General features: G+C 38.5%; 1 protein-coding gene across 4 annotated transcripts; it reads left to right on the top strand.

Annotated features, from left to right (window-relative positions):
- Positions 1-1989: 1989 nt before the first annotated feature.
- KBTBD2 (kelch repeat and BTB domain containing 2) lies at positions 1990-22510 on the top strand. 4 transcript variants are annotated; one of them, XM_027539496.1, is made up of 5 exons: positions 1990-2007; positions 8333-8410; positions 11382-11892; positions 16964-17129; positions 19812-22510. In XM_027539496.1, the coding sequence occupies exons 3-5, from the start codon at positions 11723-11725 to the stop codon at positions 21345-21347; spliced, it is 1872 nt and encodes a 623-aa protein (XP_027395297.1). In that variant the 5' UTR covers positions 1990-2007; positions 8333-8410; positions 11382-11722; the 3' UTR covers positions 21348-22510. The 4 variants fall into 4 exon arrangements, with proteins under 4 accessions (XP_027395297.1, XP_027395294.1, XP_027395298.1 ...); XM_027539493.1 differs by lacking the exon at positions 1990-2007 and adding an exon at positions 2288-2560; XM_027539497.1 differs by lacking the exons at positions 1990-2007; positions 8333-8410 and adding an exon at positions 2288-2560.
- Positions 22511-23282: the final 772 nt, after the last annotated feature.

Here is a 23282-nt window from a genome sequence, read left to right as displayed (position 1 = left end):
AAGAAAAAGATGGCTGAAGCCATTCCTTTCCCTATATTCCTGCCTCTGACAACTAACTATGTAAAGGCTAAAACTGTTGCAGCCATCTTGCAATTGTGAGAGAAATGTTAAAAGAATCATAGACATTTGGCTCTACTTTTCTAGAGCTGTTGAATCAAGGATAACCAACTACCTTCAGGTTTATGTGACTAAACAGACCCTTCTTTAAGCCACTGCAGAATTTTTTTATTCGCAGCCATATGCATTCCTAACTGTACAGCTATTAAAATGATACCTTTTAGAACTCTCTTACCCTGACAATTAGCTACTTTTCCTATACTGATATTACTATCTAGTCACCCTAACCGGAAAACTCAGTCATCCTTCACTTCTTATTTCCCCTCATCCTCTTAGTACCTGAATCTTATATATTGTATCTAGCTAGTTTTAAGTCCAACTCTGTTTCACTATCCTCACATTAGTTCAGACTCTCTCCACCTCCTGTCTGGATTATTTTTACAGCCTCCTAACTAGTAACCTCAGATTCAATCCAATATGCACCATGCTTCAGAATTATTTTTCTAAAGTCTTATCAAGATATTCTCTTCCTGGGGACTTCCCTTCTGGTCCAGTGGTGAAGACTCCTTGCTACCAATGCGGGGTTGGGGTAGGGGGATTCCATCCCTTGTCAGGAACTAGGATCCCACATGCCAGCGCGGTGAGGCCAAAATAAATAAATAAAAATAAACAGATATTCGCCTTAAAAAAATTTTAAATGATTCTGTCTTCTAGAGGAGGAAACACAAACCCTTTTTTTGTTTCTGCCTTCTTGTTTAGGCTTTGCATCTCCAGGATCCAGCCTGGCACAGAGTAGGAACACAACTACCTGTTAAATGATTTGAATCTTAAGTATCAAAAACAGACATTTAGTCAGACTAAGCAGAGTGAGAGCATACTGAACAGTTAATAAAAGATGCTTTGAATTAGTTTCTAGATTCTGCCGTAATCCCAGACATACATATCTTGGTGTGTATTCAGTTGATTTAATCTGGCCTAAAGAAGCTCTTCAGTAACATGTGTGCATTTAGTTTATAATTGGTCACGTACATTCTCCAGATTGGGCTTGTGCCAAGAATGGAAGTTATGCAGGTAGGTGAAGTCTATGTGGGCATTTCTGACAGTTTTGTGATCTGTGAATAACTTCTATCAAACTAGAGAATAGATCTGTGACTTTCTGCTTGCTAGCAAGCCGTACCAAGTTAACCACACCGGAGTGGGCCACAGCCTACGGCTGTTATAAAAGCCTCGCTTACTGAAGCTGAAGGCTGTCCTTTGGAGTTACTGGGGGGAGCTGGAAGCCGAGGCATTGCAGTACAAACTAGCTGAAGAGCCTTCCCTCCACACGCCAACGGTTCACTCCGCAGAACTGCAAGCTCTTTCAGGTGCTGCTTTGAGTTTTCCCTTGGCCTTGAGACCAGGACATGAAGTCTCTCTTGATGAGTACTGGAAAACCGAACGTGCTCTGGTAAGTGGAGATCGTGTTTTGGAGAGAAGGGGCCGAGGAGACAAAGCCCACTCAGCCTCCCAGCACCTCTCTTTCTTCCCTGGTCTGGTGTTGTCTAGTCCACCTTGTTCCCACTCCCGGACTCAGCCTGCAAATTTCTGTATTTCGAGAGGTGGAAAAAAATCAGTCTACGGCATAGAACTTGGTGCTTGGCTGTCCGCATTTCCCAGGACTGAGTTTCTCCGTGCTGTCTTTTCACCAGGCTAGGCCTGAAGCCTCCCTTCTCCGCACCCCCTGGCGCCCCACACCCGCGCTCCTTGGAGGGCGACCCCTCCGCCGCGCACGCGCCCTCCACGGACTCTCCGCTGACCTTCCCAGGGAAACCCCTTCAAAAGCGTTTCCCCGTCACCTCGCGCCTTCCCCGCCCTTCCTGCTCTTTCCGCTTCCTCCACGCGCCTGCGCGGACCCAATTGTTTTGGCTTTCCGGTGGGATCTAGCAAAGGAAAAGGGCGGGGAAAGAGAGGGTAAGGGCGGGCGGGGTTGGGGGGGTGGTCCCAAGAACCCGGGAAACTGCGAAACTGACGTTTGTGCTGTTAGGCGCGCGCCTAGGCGCGCGCGGCGGGAAAAGAAACCTGGAGAAGGCTGGGCTACGGTCCGCTGCCCGCGCGTCCCCGGGTTTCGAAAGGGGCCCGCCAAGAGGGCGAGAGCGCGCCGCAGGGGCGGGGTGGGAGCGGCAAGCCAGGCGTCTCGCGGCCCCGGGGCTGACGAGGCGGCGAGGGCGGGCTGTGCGGCTCCCGGGGGAGGAGTCTGGCGGTGGTCGGGCCCAGAGGAGCGTGCGGCGGCGCCCAAAGAGGACGCAGTTTTCCGCTCAGGACTGAGCGGCCGAGGGAGGGCGCGAGGGGAAACCGGAAGGAAGGGGAGGCGGCGGCGCCAGCCTTCCTCTTAGGGAGGCGGAGGCGAGACCCCGGCCCTAGCCGCCGCGGGAGGGCCACGCCCCCGCCGCCGCGCTCCTGGGGCCCAGCGTCTTCGGCGCCGCCGGCCGCACTGGATCGCAACCCTCAGGACTGAGGGACTCGGGTGAGCAGGCGTCGCCAGCCCCGGGCGGGGGACCCGGGGGCGACCTGTGGAGAGCTAGGGAAGAAGGGCTGCGGCTGGAGGGGGTTCGGCCCTTTGTGGCTCGGCGGGCAGGGGGCGGCTGCGGCGGCATCTTTCAAACCGGAGACGTTTCCGCCGCGGGCGGGGGATGGGCGCGGGCGGCCGGCTCCTCTGTCCACACCCGGCGGCGGCCCCGCTGCGGCCCGGCGTCCGGCCGGTGCTTGGGGCAGGGGCGGCTGAGCGAGTCGCTCGCGGGGGCGTTTCCGGCCGCGGGTCTCCCGGGCGGCGCCCTGGCCCCGGCTGGAGTCCGCGTTGCCAAAATCAGGCTGTTTCCCTTGACTACTCGCGACGTGTTCGCGAGACGGTAGGCAGAAGGAGGGCAAGCCCTGCGTTTTTTCCTTGTCCGGTACTTCTTAAGTAACCAAGAGATGTCTAGATTAACAGAGGTCCCATTGTGGGTCTACTGATGATTTTAAAAAGAAAGCAGAAGCTGCCCTTTGAAACGGAGAATTGTGTACGTATTTACTTTAGACTGAAATCTCTTTAAGTTATTTGAACTCGACCATCTTTCTCTCCCTGTGAATTAAGAAGCCGTGGAGTAGAATATCCCGATGTGGAGCGGTTATTTTGAGTTAACGGCTCTTTTATCCCCCCTGGTTTATTAATCAAAGCTCACTTTCTACCATCTCAAAGGGAGGATAATAGGTAACTCACAAATCTCTAGAGTTGTCCGATGCTACGGATGACCCCGTTAAGATGAAAATGGAAAAAGAATCGAAAATGTAAAATTACCTGTGAAAGCTTATGTTTGTGTGAAATATCTAGCTAAAGTATCAGCGTTATAAAAACGTAGGGTACAGGACGTCACGTGTTGTTGATAACATGAATCTGTACGTCTGGCTCACTTAGCATTCAGGCATTTAGAAACACCCCTATCAGCAGTGTACTCTGACTGCAGTTATTTTTTATCTTTTCTATTGAGACCACTAATCAACAAAGTGGAATTAACAGTGGTTCTCTTTTAAAGTAAGGTGGGTGGGTTGGTTGGTTTTGCTTCCCGCTGTGTTGTGTGAATTTTTGCTTTAGTTTGAGTCATATGAACTTCAAATCTCGAAATTGTGAGTGGCTTTAGTTAACCTTAGGTTAGGATTTTTTTTCCTTTTTTTTTTTTTCCTAAGAAGGACTTTTTCGGACCGAAAGTAAACTGAAAAGTCTAACCAGTCAATTGTTTTCCAGCCTTGATGATGTGGAATTTTGCTAATATTAAGTTTACTTCTTTACTTTGATCTTTTGTTGGTCTAGTGCTTATTGAAGCCCCTTTAGATTGGGCCCTGAAATTCTCAAGAGGTTGTTGTCCTCAGTAAACAGTACCAGGGCTATGGCATTCCTGTTGAGCTTGGTTTATAGTTCATGCTTTTCTACATGGTTCTTTTTTCTCTACGGACAGCTCTTTGTAGGAAGAGTTTTAAGTGCTATAACTCTTCTCTCCTATTTGCTCTCCTAAGCAGTACCGTAGAATCTGCTAGCTTTGGTTATTCACATGGCACTTAAGGAGGTGGTTGGGAATAGAGGTGTCAGTACTTCAGTCCACACTCCTCCACAGATTTTCTTTGTCCTAGTTAATGGAAATAATTAGCTATTTCATAACATCCAAACATTGAACACTGAATGTGTTTAAAGTGAATGGTAAATTTATAGAAATTTGAATGCAGTCTTTAAAAGGCAAAAGATTATTTGGTTTTCCCAAAGATTTTACTCATTTACTTATAAAAGAGTTGTTTTTCTTCTTGCTCATATTCCTAAGAGCAGGAAAAAGGATTGGTCCTGATGTCATAAAAAATATGAGTGAAAATACCGAAGTCCTTCATTATATCTTAGTCTTAATCATTTTCAGTTTTGTAGAGTTTGAATAGAGCAGGTTATGTTCAAATTACTCAGGGTATTAGAAATGATAGGTTGTTTTCAAGTAACTTTTTAAATATGTGAAGCTTACTCCCTGTTCGCTTGCCAGGATTTTTCAGCACTTAGATTCTTCTGTGTGGGAAGGAGGGATTATAGTAGGAGACTCGAGAAAATGTAATCATTTAATGAGAGATACTTTTTCAATTCTTCCCCCCCCCCCCCCTTTTTTTTTCTTCAGCTCCACTCCCTCCCGTACTTCTGACAAGTGGTAACATGTAAATAGGTTCCATGGTTGGCAGGGGATTCTAGGTATTCCTCAGTTTACCCTTCTATTTTTTTAAGAAACTGAGAAACTTAAGTAGCCGTAATTGTGAGTGAGTGTGCTCTTAATGACCTCATGAATATATTTAATATCTGGGAAATAGTTTTGTTATTGTGATTGAAAGAAATCACTGATTTGGTGAAAATTGAAATCTATTGAAAAAGTTAAGGTCAGTTTTACTTTAGTCTATATTTCTTCAGCTTTCTTAAGTCTGTGCAGAGCTGAGAGGAAAAAAGAAAAGTGATAACCAAAATAAAAGGGCATACTACAAGTCATAATTATTCTGTCACAAATGGTGTTTCCTTTATGTTCTTGTTTAATTTTTTAAAAGTGAAATAACTTACTGATCATAATGTAGAACAGAAGCCTATTCTTGTGACCTGAATTTACTTAGGATATTGAGCATAATTAACTTGATGGAGTCAGGTAGTCTTTTCACACTCGTTGGAAAAGGGGTCAAGAAGGAGTAGACCTAGGTTCTGAACTTGATCAGAGTAGAGGAAGCTGTACTGACATTTCTCAAACTCATACTTTCTTTAAAAGTCAGGGTGTTTGTTTTTTAATTGATGTTTGTCACAATTCCAGAAAATTCTGTATGTGTAATGGTTGACAATCAATCTGAAGATGAAGTGGTTTTCCAAACATTCCCAACTGTCAGAGTTGTGTTGATAACTTGAAAGCAAACTACTTCTAGCACCAATAGTCCTCCCTGAAGGAGAAACCTATCTTTTCACTGAAATGAAGAAAGGCTTGTTCTATGGCTGGTGCCTTCCTGGCTATCACTTAGTTTTTTTGCACAGGCATCAGCCTTCTCAAGGTTAGTCTTTGTTGTACTAGTTTGTTTCATGATTTGTACCATCAAAAATACTCCCTAAAATCTTTGAATAAATTTCTCTTATCTAAAATGCTACTCACCAAGGCAAAAAGAGAACTGAGTTTGAGTGTTGAAACCTGGTAATTGGGACTCAGACCTGTGTAGGTATGAAGGTTCAGAAGGTGCGAAGGTACTACAAAAAGCTTGACCAGTAAGTGAGTGTTAAGTAAAATAATTACAAATTATTCTTTTTTGCACAGAGTAGTATTTCTGTGTGTCAGGCACTGCTCCAGACTCTCCATAGAGCTCATTTAATCCTTAATCCAGTTGAGAAGAATTCTATTTTTATCCCGCATTTTACAGATGAGCATACTACAGCACAAAAAAGAAATAACTTACGAAAGGTCACACAACTAGTAAGTTGCAGAGTTGGGATTTCAACCCAAGTAATTTGGCTCCACAGTCCATGCTCTAATTTTTTGGCAATACTTGACATTAGAATAGCCTTGGATTTTTTCTGACAAGTTTAGATCTGCTATATTGACATTTGTAGCACTGGAAGTTAGAGCATCACCTAAGTTAATAATACACAACTTGAAAGTCTGCGTACAGGTGGTGACCTGTAGTCCACCGCTCTTCCTCTTTATCACTGTTTCATCATTACTGTGTAGTTTTTGTGCAGTCGTTGTTTGCAACCTCCTCCCGTTTTTCACCTGGAAAAGGAAGTGGCAGCCCAGTCCGGTATTCTTGCCTGGAAAATCCCATGGACAAGAGCCTGGCTGGCTACAATCTATAGGGTCTCAAAAGAGGAGGACACAACCTAGCTACTGAACAACGACCCTATCTTTTTATCCTTCCTGGTTTCACATGTACAGCTCGATTAATTGCTGATCAGTCTCATTTTCACATTCAGTAGTTTTTCAATCCTTTATTCTTTATCTTCCAGATCTTGTCTGTATAACATTGGAAAACTTCTTTTGTATCTGTTTATGTTTCTGTAGCTATTCTGTGGAAAGGTACTATAAATGACACACTTGGGGGAATGAAAACTAGATTTCAAAGTGAAGTTAGATATATTTGCTTCCCCTACAAAATTTATAGTCACATTGATTAAAGGGAGGAAAACAAGTATTGAAACAACTTTCTGTAAGAGGTATTTCAGATTTTTAAGTAGAATTGTGTGTATTGCTGTGGATTGTTGACTGATTTAATCCTGATGACCATTTAATAACAATGCTCTGAAACTCTTGTGTGGCAGAATTCACTCAGTAGAACCCTGGAGACTTGGGTAGCCTAGAGAAAATGTTAGAATCCAAGTTTTTGCTTTTTTTTCTCTCAGTTGTAATTCTACTCTTATAGGAAGCTTTTAGATTAAAACATAAGTTGGTCTTTGTTCTCTACTTAACTTGCAGAAAGTTGGTAAAAAGAAGAAAGGATATCATCCTGTATATAGCATTCTAACCTTATTCATTGCTATTATCCACTGGTATCAAATAGATCAATCAAAAATACTGAATATAGCCAAGAACTTAGAAAAAGAAATAAGAATATGCATACTTTTAATGCCAGAGTACATTTTACTTTGTTAGATTCTGAATGTCGTTACACTGTGTTTGTATGACTCCCATTTAATGCTTTTTCTAGTTGGCTTTTCTCACTGTGAAATATGTCCTGACAACTACCTTTAAATTACAGGCCCTTTCTATTCATCTTAAGGTACCTGATGCCTGGAAATGTGGCAACTAATAGTGGTTTCCTAGTCTTTGGCCATCAGTTCATCTGCTGAATCCACGTGTTCATTGAATGTCTTTACACACAATTGTTTTGTACACATCTTCTGTTTTTCAAATATATATAAATAAGTTGTGCCTACTAAGTCCCTTCACTCGTGTCCAACTCTTTGCTACCTTTGGTACTACAACCTGCCAGACTCCTCTGTCCATGGGATTCTCCAGGCAGGAATACTGGAGTGGGTTGCCATTTCCTTCTCCAGAAATGATGTAGTTGATTTTTTTTAAAAAGAAAGAAATTCAAGTGCTTTTGACTCTAAAATAGTTTTTTTTTCTCATTGTGGGTTTCTTTCAGCAGATTATCTTTAGAAAAGTCCTTTTTTCTAACCTAAATAAAGGATACTCACTGGATTTTTTAAAAGTGTTTGAAAAGTTGACTGAGCCCATAGTAAATAGGGAAAGTGGTTGTGTGACTAGGTAAGAGACGTTAAAATATTTCAGTTGAAAGGTGGACTATAGACAGCTTAGATTAAGAATTATATTTAACTCAACTTTCAAGTGTTTAAGGTTTGTGCTTTTTCCTTGTTTTTATGACTTGAAGGGGAAACATTCTTCTGGGAAAAATATCTTGAAGTGTGTATTTTTGTTACCACCTTTAAAAAAAATTCTTAATATTTGATCAAGAAGCAGCCTAAAACAGAGATTGGTACATGTAGCCTGTAGTCCTTTTTTGTAGAGAACATTTTGTTGAAACAATCATGTCCGTTCCTTTATATGTTGACTTTCGCTGTTTTCAGACTGCGACAGCTTTAGCATTTGGGACAAAGACTGTGCTTACAAATCCTAAAATATTTTGTTTTTATGATGAGAAAAGAGAGTATCATACCTTTGAAAGTTTGAGTTTTTTAATTAAATAATCATTGCATATATTAACAAAATGTAGAAGGTTTAAGTAAGTCTTCAATAAATGTTTCTTTCCTCTGCAGTGTGAGCCACTGTTAACAGTGGGACAAACCCCAGCTGCCTCCTCTGCTCATTGCACTTGTGCTACAGTTGTTCTTATGGTAAAGAATAAAATTTCTTGTATTACTTCTCTATCAAAAGTTTAGAAATGAAAGATCATGACGGCTAGATTTTATTCTTTTGCCTGCCTGTAGATTTGAATTTGTCTAGAATAAAGACACTCTTTTTAAATGATAGACATGTTTTGGCTGTAGTAAGAGTAAATGCACTTGGTGTCCTGGAGCTCTCGTGGTTGGCAACTCTCAGTCTGAGTACTTACAGTACAATGACCAGCACTTAGTAAATACTCAAAAAACATTTGTGGAGTTAAATTTAAGTAGCCATTAATTTATGATCAAAAATTAAGTAAACAGTTTCATTGATAACTGGGAATTAAGGGCAAATTTGTAAATGTGTCCAATCTTTGGTTATTAAGTAGTATAGTTCAGACTTTGTGAAATGTTTCAGAGCATGTAGTATATTGATTTTAGGGGCCTTTTGAAGGTTATTGGTTGGCCATCTTAAACTTTGCCATTTTTTACATTTTTAGTTAATACATTTTGAACTCTTTCGTTCCCAGAAAAGCAACACTTAATTTTATTTTGAATTGTACTAGATACTGATCTGGGTGAATTATTAAATTTATATGATGTCTGAATGACTTCTGCTGCCTATTTTAATGTTGAGATATCTTAAATAAAAATTGTTAGGAAGACAATGTACCCTAGATTTCAAAGGGATAGGTGGAAATAGGGGGCGTATAAAGCAGTGACAATAAGATTGTATAAAGTTGGCTCACTGCTTAATTTTCTAAAAGCAGACTAGTATTATTTTAATACAGTATCATGAATATGATAAAAAGAAATCAAATCTAATAAAATGGAGACATACATAAATGGGGCTCAGAAAAGGAACTGCAAAAAAATCAGGTTCAGAGAGTATGAAGTCTTAGAGAAATAACCAGAATGAACCTGTACAGCTACCCTGCAAGGAATTCTGGAGTGTAGAGTGTCGTCTAAATCCATCCTGGCTTTGGCCAGCAGCTCCTGTCACCTGGTTTAAACATGGATCTGGACAATTTGGGGTCCTGCAGCTGGGGTTAGGAATTTTAGCCTATCAATATATACATTTCTGTCAGATAAATTTTTAGAGGCGGAATTGAAAGATTGAGATAGTAAGCATTTACAGTGCCAAATATTACGTCTTCTGTAATACTTCCTTTGCAATTCTGAAATTCAAAAAGCTCTTAAAGTCAAGTTTTAAAAAATTTGGTTTTGTAAAACTTGATCTGAAGTAATGAGATTCTATATAGTAGTATTTTTCATACTATTCATATTTCCCTCAGTGAAAATAGGATGTTCAGTTACAGAGTTCTGTCCTAGACTGCTTGTAGTACATGATATATGTACCACATTAGTTTTATAAGATTTGAGAAATCCTAAATTCCAGAACATAGCTGGCTCTTAAGAGTTTTGATTAAGGGCTTGGAGGTATGTATCAACTTACACTCCTGTGTAAAAATGCTCATTTCTAACACCCTCACTAACACTGGGCCTTGCTGCATTATTGATATATGAAAATAGCCAGTGATTTTAGGTATTATTAGCCTTAGAGGTTATGCAATAAACTTAGATTTATAGGGTAACTTTCAGATCTGGAAGAGCAAAGTCATTACCTTAAATGACCCAAAGTCTCTGGCTTTGCACCTGTTTTAGTTACTCCCTTATACTTTACTTGGCTGGAAATTTGACAGTCTACATCAGGTTAGCAGTTTATGTAATAGTATAGCTTGGCCCGAAGTACAGTGTGACCTCTGAGAGATGGATGATATTTTTGTGAGAAAAAGTAGTAGTTCCAAATGATGGTCAAATAGTTTTCATGTCAACAGCACTTGACTTTCTGATTATGGAACTAAGAATCATCTAATTAGGAAACAGGTGATAGTTTTTTTTTTTTTTAACTATTATTAGTACTCTATATTATACATTCTTTTTCCTTATTTGTAATTCATTTCCCATATGTTGCTGCTGCTGCTGCTAAGTCGCTTCAGTCGTATCCGACTCTGTGAGACCCCATAGACGGCAGCCCACCAGGCTCCCCTGTCCCTGGGATTCTCCAGGCGAGAACACTGGAGTGGGTTGCCATTTCCTTCTGCAAGGCATGGAAGTGAAAAGTGAAAGTGAAGTCACTCAGTCGTGTCCGACTCTTCACGACCCCATGCACTGCAGCCTACCAGGCTCCTCCGCCCATGGGATTTTCCAGGCAAGAGTACTGGAGTGGGGTGCCATTGCCTTCTCCTGCCATACGTTATAAATACTTATTTCCAAATAATATTTTAAAATTAAACTTCAATGCAGCTGGAATTTCTTTGATGAATGGTATTAGATTTTGTTTTTTCCCCCTGGGGGTGTCCAGTGTTATTTGTTGGAATAACCCAGTCTTCTAATTTGAAGACTTCTTTATCATATCTAATACCTTTTCTTATAACTTGAGTGTATTATATTTACTTATTTTTATTTACTTGCCTTTATTATAGAACTGTTAATATATTTTAATATTTGATAAGTCATGAGGAAGAACTTGCCTCCCTTTCACTCAGATATCTTGGCAGTTTGGGGGAATTCTTCCAGATTAATTGTCTAAAAATTGGACTTGAATCTTCTGAAAATTTTAAATTTACACATTTTGAGAACATTCATATTTGTATAATATGAAGTCTTCATGTAGTAATACATTTCTGTATTTTGTCATACTGTATGTTTTTGTTTTTAAAGAACTTTGTAAGTGTATGCATATTGATGTGTTCTTTACTTTCTGAAATGTTTAAATTTTTTATAGAAGTCAAAAATAAAACTACAAATGTAATAAACTTTTAAAGTATTCTTTTCCTCATGTTTTATTTTTATGGTAGTGTCTAAAGTTGAATTACAAAAAAATGTAATTCATATGTAAGTCTGTTTAAATATTGTATTCTAAAAATGTACTGGCCTAGATACTCTGACTGATGTTTTTTTTTGTTTTTTTTTTTTTTAGTTACTCCAGAGGATCCACCAAACATAGGATGTTGCCACAAAATCTACCTCGTGTGTTACTCTCTTTTGAGATGAACAGCAGTTGCAAATTTGAGCAAGATGTGTGCAGACTGTGTTGAAAAACTCTGAAGAACCTAATTAACACAGGATGACCTAATAGTAATTCTAAGCCTATAGCAAGATACTCTTCATTAGTGAGTGTGTCAGTCTTGGTTCTGAATGCTGCAGATAACAGCAAGCAGAGTTTCTCCTTTCTTTATTTCTGAAGCATTCACTTGACCTTCCATCAGTAAGACTGACTTTATTCTAATCTGTTCCTGGAGATATTAATGGAATACAGTCATGTCCACTCAAGAGGAGAAGCAGATCAATACTGAATATGCTGTGTCCTTGTTGGAGCAGTTGAAATTGTTTTATGAACAGCAGTTGTTTACTGACATAGTGTTAATTGTTGAGGGCACTGAATTCCCTTGTCATAAGATGGTTCTTGCAACATGCAGCTCTTATTTTAGGTAAGTACTTTTAATCTTGGTTAGTTTGTAATTTCAAGTGCAGAATGTTAGCTTGTTTTAATCTTTTGATAGAAATTATTTTAAACACTATTTAGAATTAAAAAAATTAGATGTCTTAATGTTTTGCCTAAATTTTCTATTTGGGTGATAAAGTGTTTGCCAGTCACCTCCTTGTGTATGTAAATAAGGGACAGGCAAGGGAAGGTTTTACAAAGATTAAATACAAGAAATTTGAAATTAAGGTTAAGTTTAATGATGCGGAAGCAAAAAGGTTCACAATACAGTACTGTTTTTTTCATTGAAAGAGAAAGGAAAATGAATGGTGTAATTTTCACTTACTCATAAGATTTTAAAATGTTAAATTTAGAAAGTGGTCTTTGTTTATGAATTTAAGAGTTACCGTATACTTGATAATAACTTCTAGACGATAATTGGTAGTGTTTAGATGTGTTAAGAACTTTTATTTCCTTTGAAAAAATGAATTTTTTGCTCATTGTTGGTTACTTTTATCATTTGTGATATCTTTTTAGCCTTACCAGACTCCTTCCCAGATTGAAATAGTTAATAACTGATAATGTTGTTCTCTGTGCCTCAGAATTTAGAAGTTGATTTAATTGTTTGCTAATTATAAATAAAACTTTACATTTTTATGACCTTTTACAATTTTTAATCTTTTTAAGGTAGGTTTTCCTTTGTTATGTATTTCATGGGAGAAATAGAATTAAGGCATAGAAATTCCTGTTTGGTCACTGCCCTTAGGTTGAATTTTTACTTAATATTTGAAGAGGACAGAGTGAGTAAAGATGAATTAAATGTGGACTGGTATATTCGTACAGCAAATCTTAGCTGGCTTAAGTGGCTATCATCAATGAAACTTACTTTATGCTGCTTTTTAGTGGCAGCTATGGACAGGACAGTATAATCTTAACTTTTCAAAGCTAACATAGAGGAAGGTGTAGAAACTTCACGTTCTCCAGTATAACACATCTCATGATGATTAAAGAAGCTTAGACCCAGATTGCCTTGTCAGTTGCTTTGCTCTTCCTGCCGTTTTTTCAGGTTTAACTGTGGATATTTCATAGTTTAAGACATTAAGAGGATCCCCTTGCTGGTTTCCTGGATAAGATGGCGGCCCCCGTGGGAGCACAGGCCCGGAAACTTCTGAGAGACCTGGCGCTCCGGCCCCCAATAAAAAAAAAAAAAAAAAGACATTAAAACTATTTTTATCTTAGAAAACTTAGCATATTTGCAAACAGTGATTCTAGAAAACCTAATGGACCCAGAAAGGATCCTTAGAATCCTCTGGTGTTTCTACAGATAGAGATTCTTGGATTTCAAACCCAGAAGTTAACGATTCTTCTGGATCTAACTCAGTGGGTCCAAGTTAGAGTTTGAGGATTTGTATATTTTAAGAGCTTCCCAGATGATTGTGATTGTCAGGATTGTTTTTGTTTTTTCATTTCCATTGGCTTAGTAGATAGTGTCAGGAATTCAGAGTTACAGATTCAGTCAAACCTAGGTCCATTAGTTCTCCCTTTTTAATGGCTGTTAATTATGAATTGATTATTCTTTATTGGAAAGCTTTATGACTTGTGGATTTCCAGATTGGTATTTGTAATCATAGAATCTTTTGTGGTTATTACCCTAGTAGTTGTCTTGTTTAACTTTTAAACCTATGCAGAAATTCTATTTGCTTGTCATCTTTATCAGGAAGGTAACACATGCGATTACGGGTTAGGTGTCTTACCTTTTTTCCTCCCTTGTTAACTTTATTTTTTATTGTATAGATAACATGCTGTTCTCTAAATTCTCTAGCCATGAGGTTATTCTTTTATCTTTTAACTAATTGGGTTGGAATTGGCTTCCTGGAAGACGAAATAAAAAGTTTAAATATATCATTAGTATCAAAATTTTAAAAGCAACACAATCTCTTTAAGGCTGCTATTACTTTCACTAGTTAGTTCCCTTCTTTAGCTTTGGTGTTCTAAAAGAATATATTCTCCCTAAAGCAAATCAGATAATAGGGATTTGAAGTAACAGTAGAAAGAATAGTTCTGCCCATGTTTGGGATTAAATACATCCGTCTTTACAATACTGTGTCTGGGCCAGTTTCATAATCCACAAGACCAAACACGTGTATTAATTTTTCCTCCTATATATATCTTTTCTCTGGACTGGATAGATAATTATTATATATTCCCACAATAATAACTTGATCTTTTCCCAGGTTTCTTCAACTGGATTCTGTTTTCAACTTTGTAGATTTCAGTATCCTTACATATGTTGCCATCAATTTAACCATTAGAAATTTACTGTGAGAAATTTTGTCCTTTGAACTAGGTACATTCTTTTGCAGTTTACCAGTACCATTCCACCAAGAATTAAAAAAAACCTCTAAAATCCTAAGAACCTCTGAAGTAATAGTTTCTACTTCTTAGTAACATAGATAGTAGAACCCAAGTGAAAGGGATTACTTGAGAATTACTCAGCACCTCTCTCACCATGGTAATTCAGCCTGCTATAATATGCAATTCAGCATTTATTCTTTCTTTGAAAAGCCTGTTTCAGATTTTTATGATCAAGTTGGCTAAGCTTCCCCTAGTGTCTTTCGACTTTGGGAAGCATAAATCCTTCACAGAAGTCCACTATTCTGGTGTCTTAAACTATAGCCTGGAATAACCTGTCTCAGTGTCATCTGTATAGTCAGCTGTTCTCTTGCCCTACTTCCTCTTCCAAAGTTAACTACCTTCTATTGGAACAGAGAAAAAGCACATGACCCCTAAATCTTCCATTTTTACTCAGATCTCTTGTAATTTTTCAGGTTGCTTTTGGTCATCTCCCATGTGAGAGAAGAGACTTGTGAAATAAGTGACACCAGCTGTCTTAGGTGTTTTTATTAGGGTTTTCTTGTTAAATCTCGGATACTTTTCGAGAATAATTCCTGTTCTTTACTTTGATTAGGTTTATGGCCATTCTGTATTCTTTGGGAGGCAGTTTTCAAACACCCTGATTGATGTTTTTGCCACTTTTCCATTCCCTAACTGCTTCAAGTTAGTTGCTGTTCTTACTGCTCTTTGTGAGCTACACCAGAAATCACCAGTGCTTTCCTAATTGCGTTTGCTATGTTTGTTACCCTTGACGCTCCAGTTTTTGTCACCCTGCTTCTCTTGCCCAGAGTAGCATTATACTGACTGGCTTGTTCTTATTTCTCTGATGAATGTTTCTCAACCTTTGGTCATTCTTACTTTTTCTTCTAATAGAACTCTACCTCAGGTTGGTCATTGGGAATCTGGGTGGGTTTTTCTCTTAGTTTTTTAGTCTCTCTCATGTAACTTACTTGGCTTTAACACATGACATTTTGTAGATAATTCACAGTCTATTGCATTAATGCCTGACCTTCTTCATAGTTTCAGTAATATTAAATACTTAATTGGTTATTGTATTATTTCTATTTGACTCAGCTGCCCACACCTTCAATTAAACATATCTAAAATTTAACTCACCTTTTTTCCTCCATCTTACAATTTTCCTCTCAATGGTTAACAGTATTTTTTTTTCAGGCATTTACTTGAAAATAAAGAGCTAGCTTTGATTCTTTTCCTATCTAAGAAAGAAGCAGCAAAGAACAAGATGGTTAGCGTCACCCACTCAATAAACATGAATTGGAGCAAATTCTGATAGTTGAGGACAGAGGAGCCTGGCATGCGCAGTCCACAGGGTTGCAGAGTCAGACACAACTTAGCAACTAAAAAACAACAATCTACTTCCTATTCTTATTGCTAGTGTTCAGAAAATCACCTGATCTTGTTGGGTTTTTTTGTAAAAGCTTTTGTATCCATTTCTGCCATCCTCAGTCAGGTGGTTCTTATTTCTAACATAGATTATTGCAGTAGCCTAAAAAAAGCAGTTTTCTGGCCTCCAGCCTTTGGCACTTGAGGTCTGTCAGTACGGAGTATTCATTCTAGAATATGTTTTATTGTGCTAGTGAATCCATGCTCAGAACCCTTCAGCATTCTTCATTATGTACAAGGAAGTTCGGTAAAAAGTTTTGGCTCTGCTGTTGGGCTTGCAGATCTTACCCCCGATGCAGGATTGAACCCAGGCCCAGGCAGTGAAAGCACTGGGTCCTAACCACTGAACCGCCAGGAATCCCCTCTTGGGTCTCATTTTAAAAGCCTTCTGTGATCTAAATGCCTGAACCTCTTAGGTTCAGCAGTCTCCCCCCCCAAAAAAGTACTTATATTCTCCCCTGACTCACTACTTCATCCACTTTAAAGCGTTTATAATCTTGTCCTTGAGGTGCCCAGGCTAGTTGTTGTGATACTACACTTGAGATCACTATAGGCTTTTCTATACATACAGTAATAATACTCTTTGCATTTTTTATCTCTCCCCTATATGTGGACATTTAGTTTGTATTCATAACATAATTGCCTTTACAGCATATTTTCCTGCATGTAAAATATTTTTAGGAAACTGTCCTGCATATTTTTAGGAAATCATTTGAATAAATTGAAATTTTAACAGCTTTGTTGAAAGCTAATTTACATACAATTAAGTATTTAAGTATATTTAAAGAGCTATGCAACCATCTCTACAATCTAGTTTGAAATGTTTCCATCACTTTATGCCCACTTATAGTCTCAGTCACTCACCTTTCTTACCCATGGCCCGAGGTAACTACTAATCTCCCTTCTGCCTCTGTATATTTGCTTTTGGGGGATATTTCATATAAATGGAATCATATAGTATGTGGTCTTTTGTATCTGCCTTTCACTGACCATAATGATTTTAAGGTTTGTCTGTGTACGTATTAAAGAGTTTCTTTTATTGCTAAATTGCATTGTGTGAATATAAGGAATGAATTAATTTTGATATTATCATTCAGAATGGCATAGTGGAATAGTTTGGTATAGCTTTGGCACTGGATTATACTTTTCTGTTGCCTCCCTCAAAAGTTTTTCCCTGTAAGTTGTCCATCAGCAAATACCCTAAATAAAATTCTGTGTGGTCTAGTTTTGGTGTTTTTTTTTAGCTCTACTTTTGTCTCTCCCTCCCACCCTTCCTGTAGGGCCATGTTCATGAGTGGACTAAGTGAAAGCAAACAGACACACATACATCTGAGGAATGTGGACTCAGCCACCTTACAGATAATAATAACCTATACATACACGGGTAACTTGGCAATAAGTGACAGCACTGTAGAACAGCTTTATGAGACAGCGTGCTTCCTGCAGGTAAGCAGTTTTTTCTCTCAGTTGTATGTGTTAACTGTGGTTTATTTTTCTTAAGAAACATTGTTTCATCAGTGATGTATTATAGCTATGTAATTTTATTGCAGATTTTAGAATGTAAAGTTTTTCTTCTCTTTTTAAAATGTGTAAAAGAAAAACAATAGAATTTGATCATCTAGTAAACTTAGTTTTATGGTGGGAACCTTACTGAAAAGATAAGTGAAAATTTCATATTAGTTTCATATTCTGCCTAGTATACCACAGAATTTAGATCTTAAGTAAAAAAGCTTTTAACAGTGTTACTAAATTTAAATGCTTTGGTGTTTTGGCTAAAAGCTTAGATATGCTAATTTTTGATGGTATTACTTTTCATGGAAAATGTCAAGATTCTTAACAGAAGTTATCAAATGTTTGTAATAGCATGAGAACACACTGAGCTATTAAGAATTAAACTAAAAGAAAAAGTGACGATATATTTACATATGATAAACTATTTCACTCTCTCACTCTTTGTTTCCCCTTCAACATTTTTATTTATTTTTGGCCATGCCATGTGGCTTGTGGAATCTTAGTTCCTGAACCAGGGTTGGAACCCGTGCTCCTTGCAGTGGAAGCAGAGTCTTAACCACTGGACCAGCAGGGACTTCCACCCTTCAACGTTTCTTTTAAATTTTAAGAGGCATATAAAAATATTTTCCAGGACTTCTGGTGGTCCATTGGTTAAGAATTCACACTTCCACTGCAGGGGACATAGGTTTGATCCCTGGCCGGGAAACTAAGATCCCACATGCTGGATGGTGTGGCTAAATAAATAAATACATTTTTCTCATTTCTTTTCCTATTTGGAATAATTCTTTGTATTTTCAGAAATAAGTTTCTCCAAAGGGAGAATCATCAAACTGAAGGTTAAATTTCGGTAGCATAGTTCATGATACCTAGAGGGTACTGGATAAATGCGTGCTGAATAAACATCAGTGACATTGGTTGAGCACCAGTTTAAGTAGCTTTCCTCCTTTTTAGTTTGTACTCTTCTCCCCACCCCCCAGTTGTGCAGTGTCCTTGTGTACCTGTAATTCTGGGGAAACTGAAGCCCATGGTAGCTTCCTGGTGCTTTACAATGGAAGACATTGATATCCTGAATCCAAACCTAAAAGGGAGAAATGCCTACTGTAATGATTTAATTTATTTATTATTATTATATTATTTATTTAATCATTTAATTTAAATGATTTCATTACTTTTTTTAAAAGCCAGGAACTAAAAGCAGGTATTTTTACAATTGCTAAATAATTGAGGAATTTTAAGAAATTTGGATTTCAGAACACTGTTACTGTAAATAGTGACAGCTTTCCTTTTTTTTTTTTTTAATCATGTTAATGAAACCCTTAGGCATATGCTTACCCAAATGCAAACCCAGACTCTGCCTCCTCCAGGACTAAGGTTGCCCTGGCAAGTCTGGGATGGGGCATTTTATTACTGCCAACATGGCTTTCACTATTAACTGCATGAAATGTTTTTATATGCCAGGTACTGTACTGATGCTATATATCAGTTCTCATTTAATCCTAAAATAATCATTTAAAGGATTTCCTCATTTTATGCAGGAGAAAGCTGAGGCTTAGAGAAGAAAGCTACTTGTCTGATATTATACAAGTGTTGACTGGCCTATCCAAGTTTTGAAGCCAAACAACCTGACTTCTTATCACAAACTGTTTCTAGTTAATCACTGTGATCTGGAATAAATATAGGAGGGTAGCACTTGTAACTCAACTGAGGTCTGTTTTGTCTTGAGAAAAATCTAGGAAACTTTGAGTGGCTAAGATGGGTTGTTAAATTTAGATTATTTATAACTGCACTATTTTCTTTTGATTGGTTATCCTAGTGCTCCAGGTAAGAAAGGCAAATAACTATCGTTAGGCACTGTGTATATCTGCTTTTTTATGAATATCTTATACACGTTGACAAAACCAGATTCTCACTTCTCAACAATAATCATTTTCTGTACTGATTTATATTGTTCTTACTTGGTTTTCTCAGTTACATATTTTTTAAAGCCTAAAAGTATTTAACTTATGCATGAATTTCCTTACCTTTAGGCTGTTTAGGTTTTTAAGAGTCATTTATTGGGGGGTCTTGTTTTTGTGCAGCATGTGGGATATGGGATTTTAGTTCCCTGACCAGGGATCTAACCCGCACCCCCTGCAGTGGAAGCTCAGGGTCTTAAACACTAGGGAAGTCCCCAAGAGCCTATCTGATGTTATACTACTGACTCCTAAATAGGGCAGTTAAGTAGGCCACTAGACAGGAAGAAAAATGCAAAACAATACATTGTGAAAGTTGCTCAGTCGTATCTGACTCTTTGTGACCCCATGGACTGTAGCCTGCCAGGCTCCACTGTCCATGGAATTCTCCAGGCCAGAATACTGGAGTGGGTAGCCATTCCCTTCTCCAACCAAGAGATCGAACCCAGGTCTCCCGCATTGCAGACGAATTCTTTACCGTCTGAGCCACCAGGAAAGCCCCTGTACAGTCTTCTAGTTTTTTATTACAGGAAGACACTATCTCTTAGCCCACAAGTGTACCTAAAAATAAAACTACAGTATAAAGATTTGATTAATATACTTGTGTGTTACATAGCAAATGTCTGGCTTGCCTTTATCAGCCTTGTTTTTCCCCCATTTTTAGGTAGAAGATGTGTTACAACGTTGTCGAGAATATTTAATTAAAAAAATAAATGCAGAGAATTGTGTGCGATTGTTGAGTTTTGCTGATCTGTTCAGCTGTGAGGAATTAAAACAAAGTGCTAAAAGGATGGTGGAGCACAAGTTCACGGCTGTGTATCATCAGGAAGCTTTCATGCAGCTGTCACATGATCTACTGATAGACATTCTCAGTAGTGACAATTTAAACGTAGAAAAGGAGGAGACAGTTCGTGAAGCTGCTATGCTATGGCTGGAGTACAACACAGAATCACGATCGCAGTATTTGTCTTCAGTTCTTAGCCAAATCAGAATTGATGCACTTTCAGAAGTAACACAGAGAGCTTGGTTTCAAGGTCTGCCACCCAATGATAAGTCAGTAGTTGTTCAAGGTCTGTATAAGTCCATGCCCAAGTTTTTCAAACCAAGACTTGGAATGACTAAAGAGGAGATGATGATTTTCATTGAAGCATCTTCAGAAAATCCTTGTAGTCTTTACTCTTCAGTCTGTTACAGCCCCCAAGCAGAAAAAGTTTACAAGCTATGCAGCCCACCAGCTGATTTACATAAGGTTGGGACCGTTGTAACACCTGATAATGACATCTATATAGCAGGTGGTCAAGTTCCTCTGAAAAACACAAAAACAAATCACAGTAAAACAAGCAAACTTCAAACTGCCTTTAGAACTGTGAATTGCTTTTATTGGTTTGATGCACAGCAAAATACCTGGTTTCCAAAGACCCCAATGCTTTTTGTCCGCGTAAAGCCATCTTTGGTTTGCTGTGAAGGCTATATCTATGCAATCGGAGGAGATAGTGTGGGTGGAGAACTTAATCGGAGGACTGTAGAAAGATACGACACTGAGAAGGATGAATGGACAATGGTAAGCCCTTTGCCTTGTGCTTGGCAGTGGAGTGCAGCAGTTGTAGTTCATGACTGCATTTATGTGATGACCCTGAACCTCATGTATTGTTATTTTCCAAGGTCTGATTCATGGGTAGAAATGGCCATGAGACAGACGAGCAGGTCTTTTGCTTCAGCTGCAGCTTTTGGTGATAAAATTTTCTATATCGGAGGGTTGCACATTGCTACTAATTCTGGCATAAGACTCCCCTCTGGCACTGTAGATGGGTCTTCAGTAACTGTGGAAGTCTATGATGTGAATAAAAATGAGTGGAAAATGGCAGCCAACATCCCTGCTAAGAGGTACTCAGATCCCTGTGTGAGAGCTGTTGTAATCTCAAATTCTCTGTGTGTGTTTATGCGAGAAACCCACTTAAATGAGAGAGCTAAATACGTCACTTACCAATACGATCTGGAACTTGACCGGTGGTCTCTGCGGCAACATATATCTGAACGTGTACTCTGGGACCTAGGGAGAGATTTTCGATGCACTGTGGGGAAACTGTATCCATCCTGCCTTGAAGAATCTCCATGGAAACCACCAACTTACCTTTTTTCACCGGATGGAACAGAGGAGTTTGAAATGGATGGAGAGATGGTTGCACTACCGCCTGTATAGTCAGGAGTTCAGGGAGTGCACGCTTCGTCTGTTTGCTTTTGTCATTTTCTTTGCTTAATGAGAGACTATGAAAGGACTGAATATGAGTACATAAAAAAATCTATCTTTGATAAATTTTATTTTTATGCCCTACTTAATATTTGCATCAGTATAATATATATCAGTGAGTCTTAAAGATATGCTTCCATAATATGAAATAGATTATCCAATAATTGAGAAACTTTTATGTGTATCATGAGAGCATAACAATCTGGATTATCTAACATTGTTAGCCCTGTGTATGTACAGTTCCAAAAGTTCACTTATTAAAGTAGTTTCCTGTTCCTAGTGTGGTATATCGCAAATTGTGCTGAGGTTATTTTGGTAAATGTATTTCATTCCCGTGCTTCTGTTTTGAAGTCCTGGAATGTAGTTTTTTTCAGTGTAGTTAACTGAGCTGCACTTAACACTAGTGTCCATGTTGGCATAGAAATGTTGTCTGAATCCTATAGTTGAGGAAGATCTTCCATTTTATGGTATTGCACAGGGAAAGTATGACTGCAGGATCAGTCTAACTATATACTATTAGGTGCATGTACTCTCTTCACTAACTTATACTTGTCTATCTAGAATACAGGTCTTCCAACCAGCTGGTCATTTACCAGGTGTGGACTTCAGTTGCTGGGCTTGCAATAAGAATTGCTAGTCCCTCATTGTGCGGGTCTGTGTGGAGCTTTAATCAGTAAATGCCTCCACTTTCTGTATTACATTAACATTGGCTCATGCATATAACTACCTGCTGCTGTTGTATTTCTCCATCTTAAAGATTTAGAGTGGGTTAACCAGGTCATTACATCTTAATTTAATAAGCATTACTGTAGAGTGATTGTGTATAGATATTTGTTAGCTGTCAGGGTGTGTTTTTTTTAACCTGTTGTGTGTGGGGGGTAGGATTAGAAAGGTGAACTGTTCAGGAATTCTCTGCACTAGCGGTGCAGAAGAGCAGATAACTAGTGCTGCTCTGGCATTAATCCCAGGAACCACTAGCAGTAGCGGGCCGCCGCCAATCTAACATGAGCACAGGTGCTTCATGACAAACATTACTAGCATGTTCAACTGCATAATGTTCTGGCACTGTATTTTGAATGACATTAATTTATTAAATAAATTGTATATATTCAAAATCTGTTTTTCTTTTGTGATGGGAATGGTGTGATTGTAGTTTTATGGGGTCAGCTTAGTTAACAGGTGATTTCTTCAGAATTTTGTTTGAGATTATATGTATATTTGTCCAATTTGAGCCTTACTGTAGCAACATAAATTACAGATCAATGACTGCCTTTCAACTGCAGTTGCCTATTAGAATCATCTCTGGGTACTTTTGAAAAAACTTGGGACAAAGGAAACCACAGTCTGACAGTCTTCAAAGCAGTAATCTTTTGGAACCCCATTGGTTTAGGCCTTAAAGGTTTGATTCTAGATTACCTAGATTTGATTCTGGTCTACCTAGAGTATATCGTTGATTATGTTTTGCCGCCCACCCCTTATTGAGTGAAGTCCAAATTAGGTCTGTTTCAAAATTATAGAAAATCAAAGAAAAAGAAAAAATCCTGAGAGAAGCCAGGTGAAAAAAAATACCTATACATAGTTATTACATCCAGCTTCTCTTCAGGCAAGAAAATGGAATAAAATATTTATAAAGTGTTTAGAGTAAAAGCAACATAGAATTCTGTGTCCTGCAAAATTATCCTTCTAAAGTGAAGGAAAAAAAAAAGATTTCTTGGCAATTCTCCAAACTTCTTTGCCTTACTATCACTTTTATAACTTGTGGCAAGCTCTGAATCTTAGATGAGTTCAGCTCTGTCTGCCTTACCTAAATACAATTGGGTTAGCTGATAACTGCCACAGAAAATAGCATAATGGTATAGACTTGACACTATAAATTTGTGATTATCA

Source organism: Bos indicus x Bos taurus, chromosome 4 (genome assembly GCF_003369695.1).
Source record: "Bos indicus x Bos taurus breed Angus x Brahman F1 hybrid chromosome 4, Bos_hybrid_MaternalHap_v2.0, whole genome shotgun sequence".
NCBI lineage: Eukaryota > Metazoa > Chordata > Mammalia > Artiodactyla > Bovidae > Bos > Bos indicus x Bos taurus.
The sequence above is the reverse complement of the archived record's forward strand: the minus strand, read 5'-3'. Positions and strand labels throughout refer to the sequence as shown.